The 12,992-nt window shown below is 37.2% G+C and overlaps 1 protein-coding gene across 3 annotated transcripts in view; it reads right to left on the bottom strand.

Moving 5' to 3' along the window:
* Nucleotides 1-12,992, bottom strand: part of LOC131933610 (UPF0764 protein C16orf89 homolog) — an 84,137-nt gene that overhangs the window by 31,710 nt on the left and 39,435 nt on the right. For all 3 annotated transcript variants that reach the window (XM_059290307.1, XM_059290315.1, XM_059290302.1), the window contains exon 2: nucleotides 4,873-5,144. In XM_059290307.1, the coding sequence (XP_059146290.1) occupies nucleotides 4,873-5,098 (226 nt within the window). In that variant the 5' untranslated portion in view covers nucleotides 5,099-5,144. The remainder of the gene's footprint in view (nucleotides 1-4,872; nucleotides 5,145-12,992) is intronic.

Below are 12,992 nucleotides of genomic sequence, written 5' to 3'. Positions count from 1 at the left end.
ATAAGCTTACCGACCCGACCACGCCGACACATTTCATCATTTTTTTTTGTTAATTATTGATGCCGTCTACTTTAAATCAAATATTTTTATCGAAATAAAATTTTGACTTTAATTTTTTTTTTAACAGAAACGTTAATTATAACACGGAGGAAACTTTAAATCTCCCAGACTGAACCGGAAGTTACCTCCAGATTGTGCCAGCTTGTACAAGAGAAGATATAACGTCATAAAAAACAGGGAGACAAAAGACATATGGCCAGATTTTTTGATGAAGATAACATCGGCTTGTTTTTCTCGCCCGGCGCTTAATTAAGTGGAATTAATTGCCTTAATTAAGTGGAACTAATTGCCTGCTTCAAGAACGCCAAAAGCCATAAAAAAGCCACGCTTGGTTTCTTTTTATATTAAATCTAAAATTTTTAGATCTTAATTAAAACAGTTTACAAAATTATTTAAAAGATGAAAAAATCTCGTTTTATTTTTTTTTGAAAAAAGTGTGAGGAATTTTGTTAATGTTGATATAGTTAAAAAATTTAATGGGGGGAAAAATAAGACAAAATTATTTAAAAGATGAAAAATATCGTTTTTTTTTATATAGAAGTGTGAGGAATTTAGCTAATGTTGATATACTTAAAAAAATTAACGGGGAAAAAACAAGACATTAAAAAAAACAGACTTCTTTTTTTTTGTCTAAACGGCTAATTGCTTTAATCAAATGAGCATCTTCGATGCTGCACGGAAGCTTTCGTGTAAACTAATTGAGTGAAAGTAGTGGAGGGGGATCTTTTTTGTAAGTGAAAAAACTAACGAGGCACCGGGTTGTCCAAAGCCCGCGGTTTTTCTTCACTTTGAGTAGACCGGGCTAACTACTTGTTTTACAAATGGGCTGGAGGTTTAACCTGGTTTAACCTTGGCTTAGGCCTTACCTTAATGTATGTTGTCATGATTACTATTTGTTAAAACTGAACTCCTGGCTTACTTGTTCAAGGAGTTTCAAGCATACCCTGGGCAGTGTTTCTTTCAGACTTTTTTCTCCGGATTGGGGGGCACTTGGAATTTTCCTGGGTGGGCGGGTGCGGACACTAGTAAAAGTATATATCCTCTATATAAATTATGTTTCGTTCTGGGGGAGGGGGCGGGGCGGTAGACGTTCTTCTCCCCCCCCTCCCCCCCCCCCCGGTAAGATATTTGGAAGGAACTGATCCTGGGCTGAAGTTAAAATTCGGGCGTCAGGTGACTCTGGACTCCAGATTAACCCCGATTCTAAGATACGGTTTTAGGTCAACTTCAATCCTAATATAAGTCTTAAGTTTAATCTTGATTCTAATAGCAGGCTTCAGATTAACCTTGAACCTAATATAGGGCTTCAAACTAACCAAAATCCTAACTTAGAGCTTCGGATTAACCATGATCTTAATTCAGGGCTTCAAATTAACGATGATTCTGATGCTTCAGATTAACCCTGATCCTAACATAGGACCTAATGCTAACCCAGATCCCAACATAGGGCGTAAGTTTACAAACCACTACAAGTACTAGTACTACACCTAACAACGATGTATCTCCGTCGTAGTAACACAGACTCTATTTCATTATCCTCACTCGCTTATCGTATATTAGTCTCATTTCCATCGTCTGCAAATCGATCTGACTTCTAGGACGTACGCCAATAAAGTCAACCCAGCCCCAGATTTCTCAACCCGGAAGTAATGACCATAATTCAAGGTCACCTCTCTGTTGTTTATGTAGTGAGTCTGTCAGTTTTTGACTTAGCAAGTCAGTATTTCATTCGTGCCTGTCAGCATTTCATTTACGCATGTCAGTATTTAATTCATTCTTTTCAGTTTTGGTTTTAAGTCTGTCAGTATTTGATTCATACATGTAAGTTCTTGATTTAAGTTTGTCGTTGTTAGATTGACGTCTGTCAGTATTTGAGTTACGTCTGTTATTATTATCATTACAACTGTCATTATTTGATTCATGCATGTCAGTATAATGATGTACGCCAGTCAGGATTTGAGCTAAAAAAACCAAAGTAAGATATCACTTGAAGGCATTCTGTAGCGACCTAAGCTATAAAGGTCTACCCAGCGTGGCATTTAGTAAAACGGACGACAAATCACATTAAAAGTGGTTTATTCTTAAACACAATTCCAACTTTTTCTTCATCCCACTATTGCGTTCTATCAGCTATAGAAGTTCCCCGTCCTACACACACTTAGGGGCATGAATTATAAACATTTGTGAGCGCCGGCAATTTTGTAGCAGACATTTTCATCTTCGCCTGGAGCAGAAAATATTTCAGAACGGACAGGACTTTGTTCAGACGTCAAATCTGAAGGTACGGCTAACCAAATTGGTACTGGCCCAGTCTTCCTTTCTAGTAGACCCGTCCCAATAAACGTACGGGACTTTGTTTAGACGTCAAATTTGAAGGTACGGCTAACCAAATTGGAATTGGTCCACAGTCTACCTTTCTAGTAGAGCCGTCCCAATAAACGTATGGGACTTTGTTTATACGTCAAATCTGAAGGTACGGCTAACCAAAATGGTTTTGGTCCACAGTCTTCCTTTCTAGTAGAGCCGTCCCAATATACGGAAGGGACTTTGTTCAGACGTCAAATTTGTCGGTACGGCCCTTCCTTTCTAGTAGACCCGTCCCAATAAACAAAGCGCGGCATCAAAACGACGGAAAAATCTCCTACATATTTCATGAAGGCGAAAGTTGAAAACTGGCGGTAAAAGTCAGGCAAGCAACCCCACGGGCTAGCTGGGGGGGGGGGGGGGGGACACGGCGTAAAATGAATTGCAAACAAGGGTTCTAATTCAGGGGTTGAACGACCCCGTTAATTGTGAACAAAATCTGTCCGTTATAAAAACTGCAACTTTGAGTAACGGCATGGAAGGTTCATTGGTGAGATTTCTTAACCCTGAGTAAGAATTCATAATCCTGGGTAAGATTTCATTTGGTAAGGTATCATAATTTTTTTTGCAAGATATAATTAAACAAGTGTAAGTAATGGCGTGGAAGGTTTATTGGTAAGATTTCTTAACCCTGAGTAAGAATTCATAATCCTGGGTGAGATTTCATAATTGTGGGTAAAATATTTTAATCCTACTAGTGTCAGTAGCGGCATTGGATGTTCTGTGGTATGAATTTAAGATCCTGTGTAGATTTTTATAATCCTAATTCATAATCATGGGTAATATGTCATGATTGTGGATAAGATTTCAGGGGGTCAGTGGCGTAGGCATGGGGGGTTAGGGGGGGTCATAACCCCCCATAGACCCCTCGGTAAATAGAAAAAGAATGAGGGGGGTTGCAAATCGAAAGTTTGAGGGGGGGGGGGTGCAAATGGAAAGTTTGTCCTCGGGAAAAAATTGGAACCCCCCCTTGAGACGATCCTGGCTACGCCACTGCAGGGGGTATTTGGTAAGATAATAGTTTCATTGGAAACTTTTCAGTCTTTGCAATGTCCTAGTTAACAAATTTATGTATTATATAAAATTTCAAGGATTATTGGTAAAATATATTAGGTTCTTATTAGAACTTCGTAAATAATTGGTAAGATTTTAGAAATCATTCGTACCAATCCGAATCCCTGGAAAATATTATTTTTGGTTAGGTTAGGTAGATCAATCGTAATACTACAGGGTTAAACAATAAGACTTCTTAGACCATTTGTAAGATTTCAGCGCCCATGGTAAGATTTCACGTATCGTTCATAATATTTCACTTTCAAGATACTATAATGTAAATTGTCTGGTGAGATATTGATGTAAACCAGCCACCTTCTTATCTTCATACTTTCTCAGCTTCGTACATTACATCGATGTTTGCTACCATGGATAAACCGGGAAAATGCCCGTGTGATTAACGTGTTGAGAACCACTGACATTACGATCAAAGGCGGTGTGTAATTGGTAGGACGGGCAGGAAAAAAATGGTTGAAAGTGCAGTTAAAATCGATGGTGACTTCTAGTATGACTTTAAAAAAAAATTAAACCTACCGGTGATAACAAGCAACAGCACCCCACATAATTTTTATCATTTTCTTTTGATTTCTCTTGCATTCTAAATTTTTTTTCTCTTCAGAATTGGTATTATTATGTTGAGTTTTTTTTTAAAGCGGAATTTAAAAAAAAAAGTTTATTTCACTTTTAAAACAGGAAAATTATATACATTATATTAACAAAAACAAAAGTAGTACTTAACAAGTAAAATGGTTTTGTATTGCAGCAATACTAATAGTAGTCTAGGGTAAAGATATGAATAATCTTAATCCATGAGACTGTTTATCCGGATAGAAAATCGTATTTAATACTTGTTTAGTCAACATTTAGGTGTACATTAGCATAAACAGTTTATTTGGAATAAGTAGCTTATTTGGGATAAGCAGTTTATTTAGGATTTTAAAAACTCCTTAGGATAAAAAAAATATTCGGGATAAGCGGTCTATTTGGGATAAAAAAATTACTTAGGATGAACAATTTATTTGGGATAAAAAAAGCTGAATGTAGGTTAAAGAGTTATCGTGTTAAAAACTTTTGATTGAAGATTCAAATTTTAAAATAAATAGTTAAAAAACAACAAGGGCCTTGATTTCTAAAGCTGTTGCTAAGACTATCAGCAATTTCAAACAACTACCTTTTTTTATGGAAAAATCAAATAGGTTTGTTTTTACAAACAATAAAATAAAAATGACTACATATATACGACAGAGCAACACAAAGAACCACAAATCAATAGGATGTTTGACTAAAACGCATACATTTTCTTCAGTTTAGATTTACTGTAAATGGTATTACGAAGAACTCTAGAACAAGTTCCAATAATAAACACCATTAAAAAAAAACAAAAGAAAATCTCACCTTGACAGATACGGATTCCGAAAAGCCCATCAACATTAATCGAAGCGTAGTCTTTGCCAAAGAAATCCACCGACCGGTCGAGGGCCTTCAAGACCTTACTCAGAAGTACCGGCAGTTCCGGCTCGCTTCTAATGCCGGCAGTACGGACGTGGCTTACGCTGTTAGCCCACAAGAGGACGAAGGAGAAGAAGCAGAAGTCTCGCGTGATGACCGGAAATCTCGTCATTGTCGTCCGTGGATCTCACTTCCTTCCGGTGCGGCTTCCTGAAGCTCTGGGGAAATAATAAAAAAAAAAAGGAATGCGATTATAGAGTGGTAGATTACATGAGTACTAACATGAGAGTCTCGCGTTCGGGTCCCATGTGTAAGTTTATAGGATATTCACTGGGACGCCAATGTTACATAAGTACCTTATTTTTTATGGGTACCTTTCTGTGGATATTTCACTTTTGATTTGGAACTTGTTTTTATGGATACCTTTTTTATAGGTACCTTTCTGTGGGTATTTGACTTTTGATGGCGACCTTATTTTTATGGGTACCTTTCTGTGGGTATGTCACATGTGATAGGGACCTTACATTTATGGGTACCTTTTACATGGATATGTGACATTTGATGGGTCCCTTGTTTTTTAGGGGTACCAGATATTTTTTTACGGTAGGTCGCATAATGTATTAAAAAGATTTCCGGAAAGACAAACAGTTTAATTTTTACTATTTTTAAAAGTAAAATTAATAAGAAAATAATTGCCTATGTTCTTCTATGCAGTGCTTTCAACAGTTTACTAATACAAAGGTTTTTATACTTGTTCGTATAGCTAAAGAGCAAAAATTGTTTGGGCAAATAAAATGAAAGGAAAAAAATAAACATATTTTCAACGGAAACGAGATATGATAATATCGTAGATGTTTTCGTGAAATAATTTCATACAACCGAAGTTTTTAAACAATATTAGGAGCACGAGATCCCCCAAGATCTACCCTATGGTCTTCCGGAAAATTCGCACGCATTCACATTTTTTATCAACAGATAGTAAGTGTAGCAGATAAAATAAAATTAAATTAGTCCTCTCAGTCTTTAAACATTAGATCTAGGTTTTTAAAATCATTTCGCAAAATAACTCTCGGATCCTATATAAATAGGTGACCACGACAAGACTGATGGGTACCTGACTCACGTTAGGGAATAGTGCTGACCACACTTTCTCTTCATATGCCGAGGTCACTGAAACAGGTGAACTCTACTTCACCTGCCCCATGTGTCTTGGGGAAAAAGATGATGATGATGATAATAATGATGATGATAATGATAATGATGATGTTGGTGATGATGATGATGATGGTTATGAATATGATGATGATGTTGGTGATGATGATGATGGTGATGATGATGATGATTTTGATGATGATGATGATGATGATGATGATGATGATGATGATGATGATGATGATGATTATGATGATGATGATGGTGGTGATGATGGTGATGATGATGATGAAGTTGATGATGATGATGAATGTGGTCATGAGTACTCAAGTATTGGAGTCATACCTGAGATTTGACTACTCACGCACGTGAGTGAGACACTGATATTAACAAATTTGTGGAAGAAACCTGCTCCTATAGAGCTCGGGTTCAGATCTACAATCTACCAGTAAATATTTGAACTTGAACTTTAATAGTATAAGGTAAATGGCATTTAAACAGAAAAAAGATAATCTTAAATTAAATACGTTTCATGTGATAAAGGGGAGTAATAGAGGTAGAAAATTAACGCCCTTTAATTCGATTCTTTTACATTACATGATTTTAAAAATGAATACCGCAAATGTCAGTCAATGTTCTTGGTTTTTCTGATTCTCATTCTAATAAATAATTCATCTTTCGATTTTTTAAACTAAACGTCATTCGTCTTTTTTTTTTTATCTAAAAAAATATTTCAACTTACAATTTTATTTCACCAGGTTCCTTAACTCCGCAACGAATTTTTTAAAAACTAAGATTTACCTCCCCTTTTTTGTGGTATCTAAACACACACCGTGCATCCCATTTATTACCGCTGTGTCATGCCGTGCCGTGGCCGTCAATACCTTGTTGCATCGACGTGCTATTAACATCGCCGACCCACCCTCCGTGTGACGAAATGCGGAGCCAATTATTTTTAACACTGTTTTCGTTTATCATTGTTTTAATTATAGAGTTATTCCGCTCAGTGTGGAAATAACAGGCACATTTTTTTTTACTATTTAAAAATTCGATAAATACAAAAACGTAATTGGAATAATAGAAACGAAAGAAATAATAGTTTTGTTTTAAACGACGCATTACGAAAAGAAATGGCTATCAGGTACCCTATTGCGGTGTTGTAGAATGTAGAAGTTGGGTTGATTTAAGGTTATGTTTTGAACGGCATTCAAGGTGTTAAAAAAATTAGGTATAAAAAAAGATTATCCACAAACTCACAAAATAGATGTATGGTACAGTAAAATGCGGGCAGAGTTTCTTCCAGGCATCTCTTCGGGGGTGGGGGTGGGGGGTGGAGAAGTAGGGCTCCCGCATCCCCCATCCCCCCTCCACGAACGAAATAGATTTTATATCGAAAATATATACTTTTACCGGTGTTTCCCCTCCCCCGCAAAAATTGAGTCCGCTCCCCCTCCGAAAATTTTAAGTGACTCCCCTCCCGGAGATAAAAGTCTGAAAGAAACACTCGATGTGGGGGGGGGGTGTTAGAGTTGTAATAGGGGGTTGATTTAGGATTAGCTTTTGCAGTCAGAGTTAGATTAAGTATTGACAATCTCAAAATTAGCTTTATGGTATTTGGGGTTAATATAGGCTTGTTTTACAGAGTGAAAGTGTTAAATTAAGTGTAGAAATGCTGTGTTCGGAATCACACAAATATTTTATGGTACCCTATAAAGGTGTTTTATTGTGAAACGGTTAAATTAATTAATTTAATCAATTACTGAAAAGATATGTATAGAATATGTATAGAATTATGTATAGAAAAGATGTTTGAAGTCACAGAACGTTTTATGGAAATATCAAATGTTTTATTTAGGGTCCATATAGGATGATTTTTACGCAGTCAAAGGGAAATTAAATACGGAAAAGATACTTATTGCATTAAATGCAGAAAAAAATATTTCCAAAACCACATAATAGTTCTACTGTACAGTGTAACGTAAAAAGTACCCAAAACATCCATTCCGGACCATTTTGTGGCCAGTGTTTCTTCCAGGAAGATAGTCTATCCCCCCCCCCCCAAAAAAAAATCTCCAGTGCCCCCCCCCCCCCCCCCCTCCTGCCTGGAGAAAAGAGTCTGGAAGAAACACTGTTTGTGGTCTAGTTTGCTAGATCTAACACCTTCGCCACCAAAATCGTCAAAACTAACTTCAACTTTTTTTTTCATTCGAACCTTGTGATCATGACTTATCTGAACTGGCCGAGCCATAGAAGAAACCCTATCACCATATTTTTATCTTTATCATTATATTCTTATCAATGACCAATAGTTATTAAAAGAAAAACCCACTACAATTCATCATTTCCTTATCACCAAACAGAAAATACAAAAAGTCCCTAGAGAGGAAAACGTATCAAGAAATTGTATCGCTATCCACTTGTAAATCCCGGAAGATTTGTTTTTATTGGTATCAAGTATCTAGCTCTAGACGCTGACATTCGTTTGAAATTTGTAATTGCTTTTTTTTATGTCTGGTGTAGGTGTTGTTGTTAAAAGACCTTAACAGAAGTTAGGCAGTGTATCATTGTAACATTACTCGTAACTTAAACTTTCGAGAGGGGGCGGAAATAAATTACCGGGGGGGGGGGGGGGTTAGACGGGATAGGGGGACACACAGTTGAAGAATGTTTTTTTTATATAAATTCTTTTTCTGAAAGAAACTCTGCTGGGCATAAAACTGACCACATCATTTGCAAACAACATACAAGAGCACTAGCTCATATGCCTAATCGAGTGATTGCTAATGCTTAGTAAGCTCCCATTTTTTAATTAAATATAGTAATCTTTAAAATAATTGTATATCAAAGACTAATAATGTTACAGTTATTGAATTAATTGAATAAATATCTTAATGCTTATTATTAGACGGACAATCTATATATATAATTCTCTTCTTGGAGACGTTAGAAAACAAGCTGTAAGCGCGCCTAGCAGTCCCTTCTCTTCCTCTCTAGGCATATCCCAACCACCCTCACCCCACATGGTCTGGTGAGCTGTGGTTCACGCTAAATGTTTACAATCGTAGAGCCGGGTTTAGTGACGCCTATTAGGGGCAGATAATTTAGTTTGAAACTATTTTAAACTTAGGGGGGGGGGGGGGTAACTAAGAGGAGGCTGCTTTCACGTGGTGGGGGAAAGGAGGGTTTTAGTGTTTTAAAGCACATTTTTTCAGTGACAGCAATGGTACTGTCGAATTCACAAATTATGAAGTACTGAAAAGTAGAAAATAAAACTAAATAGCGGCGTGTGATACGCCGCGGGTCGGCTCGTTAGATATATTTCAGTTGCCGTCGGAAAGTATGACAAAAAAACACAACATAGTTCTAACAAAATTTAATTGGTCTGAATTGCTTTCAACCACAAACAAACCAGCAATACCAAAACCGAACATTGTAACTCTGCAAAAAACTGAAGAATTTTGGTCCACCTCAGTAGCGTAGCGAGGGGGGGGGGGGGCGGGGGGGGGGGGCATATGTCCCCGGGCGCCGACCTTAGGGGGCGCCTAAATGGGTTGGAAAAATAAATGGAAAGGTCGAGGGTGTGTGTTATGATGCATGTTTGACTAGGGCAATGGGTGCGCATGATTGATGGTGCGGCCGTATATTGAACGAGTGAGTGTGTGACGCTGTACGCAAGAAAGTGACGTTTTAGTGTGAGTTCCGTTGTTGCCGGGGAAGAAGATTGAAGTTATGTTAGAGTTAGGTTGTCTAGTTGTAGTATCGTTTGTTCAAGCTGTCCGATGTCCATCTCTTATTGTGCAATAAATAGAGTTAGTAACCGATGTCATTCTGTCAAATCCATCGTAAGCGTTGATGTCGTCGTGTCTCAAGATATACTGTAGCATAGCTAAACATAATCAAATGGTAGTGATATGGAAAGATGGTATTGGATCAGGTAGTTGTACCCTCTCACTGCATAACTGTGGTACACATATAGAACCTCAGTTATAACAGGGTGCAAATTGAAAGTTTGAGGGGGGGGGGGGTGGTGCAAATCGAAATCTCTTGAGGGGGGGGGGTGCAAATCGAAAGTTTGAGGGGGGGTGCAAATCAAAATCTTGAGGGGGGTTGCAAATCGAAAAGTTTGTCCCCGGGCGCCGGGAAGGGCCGTTACGCCTCTGGTCCCCCTTAAATGAACGCGATGCTTCCCGCGTCATCCATTCTACTAGCGTCAAGACCTTCGACCCCTCGCCTTTTGACCTCTACAACAGAGAATGGACAATCCCATCACAACATTAGAACCCTTAGCATTATGAAACTTATTTTTCTTTGTTCTTAATTGTAATGTTGGACGTGATTTTCTCCAATACAGTTACGTGTCAACCTGTTTTGTGCCATATAGGCCGTTGACTCCGATTTCAGCCTGTTTTCTTTCTGGATTTGCTTACATAGCATTTGCCCATCCATAAACAAACTACAAGGCAGCAGTTGTTTTATTTTGGTGTTGTCTCTCCTAGATTTTTTTTTGTCCTTAAACTATCGAGCCCCATCTACCCGGGTTCAAACTCGGGATTTTCGGAGTTAGCAATCATACGCTTTCCCACCCGACCACGCCGTCCCATTAAAAATAAATGTTAACCCTCATTCTGAATATAAAGCAAGACACTAAACTTAAAGTTAATAAAAAATCTAATTTCGACTCAATTAATATAAACAAAAAACCAAGTAATTAGCTAAATTTAATGTTAATTATAAGCCTACATCCAAGCATAAAACAAACAACAATCCTCACAGTGTCCCCAGGGTAAAAACACAAGCATACCTTAAAATCCCATTTTGGCTCAAGCTAATAGTCTCTTCCAACTATAGCTAATACAATACATCCCTTTAACCGGACTCTATTGTTTACATATTGTGTTAAAAACTCGAATCACAATACCTTTATCGTTTATTTAACAAAAACGAAACAAATATATTAATACAATCTATTTTAACGCCATCTCTTATTTCGCGCTGAGCAGGTATTAATAGCAACACAACGCTAAAATGAATCAGACACGGAATACATACATGAATAAATAACATCCGTTTGTATCTGTTTCAGCGTTAATTAGTTGTTGTATTCAATTAGACATCAATTATTTCTTGACATTGTTCTAGTTTGTGTCGTCTTCTGAGTGAGGGGGTTGGAAATATCTGATTGCATGGTTTAATCTTTCATCTCTTTGATATATATATATATATATATATATATATATATATATATATATATATATATATATATACACATATATATATATATATATATATATAATATATATATATATATATATATATATATATATATATATACACATATATATATATATATATATATATATATATATATATATATATATATATATATATATATATATATATACATACATATATATATATATATATATATATATATATATATATATACGCATAACCATTGAGGCCACAGAGCTTAAAATGGCATCAAGCGTCGAACAATTAGTTTATAATTAATTAATAATTAGTAAGCGGAGCGTGGCATTTTCCTAGAGTATTGGCCGTGAAATTGGAAACAGATTGTGGGTGGGGGCATTTTTGTGTGTAAGGGGAGATATGTGGGTGGGGGTAGATTTGTGGCTAGGGACAGACTTGTGAGTGTGGGGACATGTTTGTGAGTGTGGGCATATTTGTAAGTTGGGGCATTTTTGTGGGTGGGGGCATATTTGTGGGTTGGGGCATTTTTGTGGGTGGGGGCATATTTGTGGGTTTGGGCATTTTTGTGAGTGTGGGCAGATTTGTGAGTGGGGGATATTTGAGGGTGTGGGCAGATTTTTGGCTAGAGACAGACTTGTGGGTGGGGGCATATTTGTGGGTGGGGGCATATTTGTGGGTGGGGCATATATGTTAGGCATATTCGTGGGAGGATCAGGCCCATAGATAGACGATACATCAGGTTTATATTTCCCAGCGAAATGACACACGAACTATATAAAATCGCTTTTAATCTCAGTTTTTTGTGTGCTGAGATCTAAAATACAAAAATAACGGACGGATATTACCTTACAAATATAGCCCCATGCTTTTAAATATTTTAATCATGAAAAATGAAGCTTTTAACAGGGTAAAAATGATACGTATGTTCTTTAAAAAAATAGAATAAATCCAGTATAGATTAGCACTGATGTGATGCTAGTTCTATACAATATGGTGGACAGTGGCGTATGCGAGGAGCGTCAGGGGCGGATTTTACCCCGTAAGCACCCCTTAGTTCGAAATGTTTGTTTCTTAAATTGTGTAGGTTTATGGTAAATCTTGTAACTCTATTTTGACCCACTTCTAATGTAGCGATTTCGTTCAAATTTTCTAGATATCGTCTTCGATAACAACGCATGGATATAATTTTTTTATTTCAATCTTTTACTTAGTTATCCAACGCCTGTTTGCTTTTTGTTTGTGGCAAATCTTGTAACTTAATTTTGACGTTTAATGCAGATAATAGAGTAAGTAAGTAAGTAAGTAAAGTTCTGTAAAAAAACCTGACGGTCTACGAGGCAAGTGAAGTAGAGTTCACTTGTTTCTTGACCTCGGCATATGAAGGGATAATGTAGTCAGCGCTATGCCCAGCCGCCTTTACTTGCCCTAACGTGCGTTAGGTACCCATCAGAGTTGGGTGGACTCAGGGACCGTCTACTGACTTGAACCCGGATTCCAACTCGAGGCTTACCGCTAGGCCACTCCGTCCCCTAGACAATAGAGAGAACTACCTAAATTTACTCTAAACGGAAAGGTGTAGATGCACCCCTTTGTTTCTCCGAGGCTTCAAACGAATAAGTCAATACAACTAAAGCTGAGCAAAATGAAAGTGAAAGTAAACTCCGCAGTGTAGGGAAATTCCCGTTTGTTTAAGAAAACACCAC

The sequence above is a fragment of the Physella acuta genome, unplaced genomic scaffold (assembly GCF_028476545.2).
Source record: "Physella acuta isolate Inbredline_101_S28 unplaced genomic scaffold, ASM2847654v3 ptg000107l, whole genome shotgun sequence".
Classification (NCBI taxonomy): Eukaryota; Metazoa; Mollusca; class Gastropoda; family Physidae; genus Physella; species Physella acuta.
This window is presented reverse-complemented; position numbering and strand designations above follow the sequence as displayed.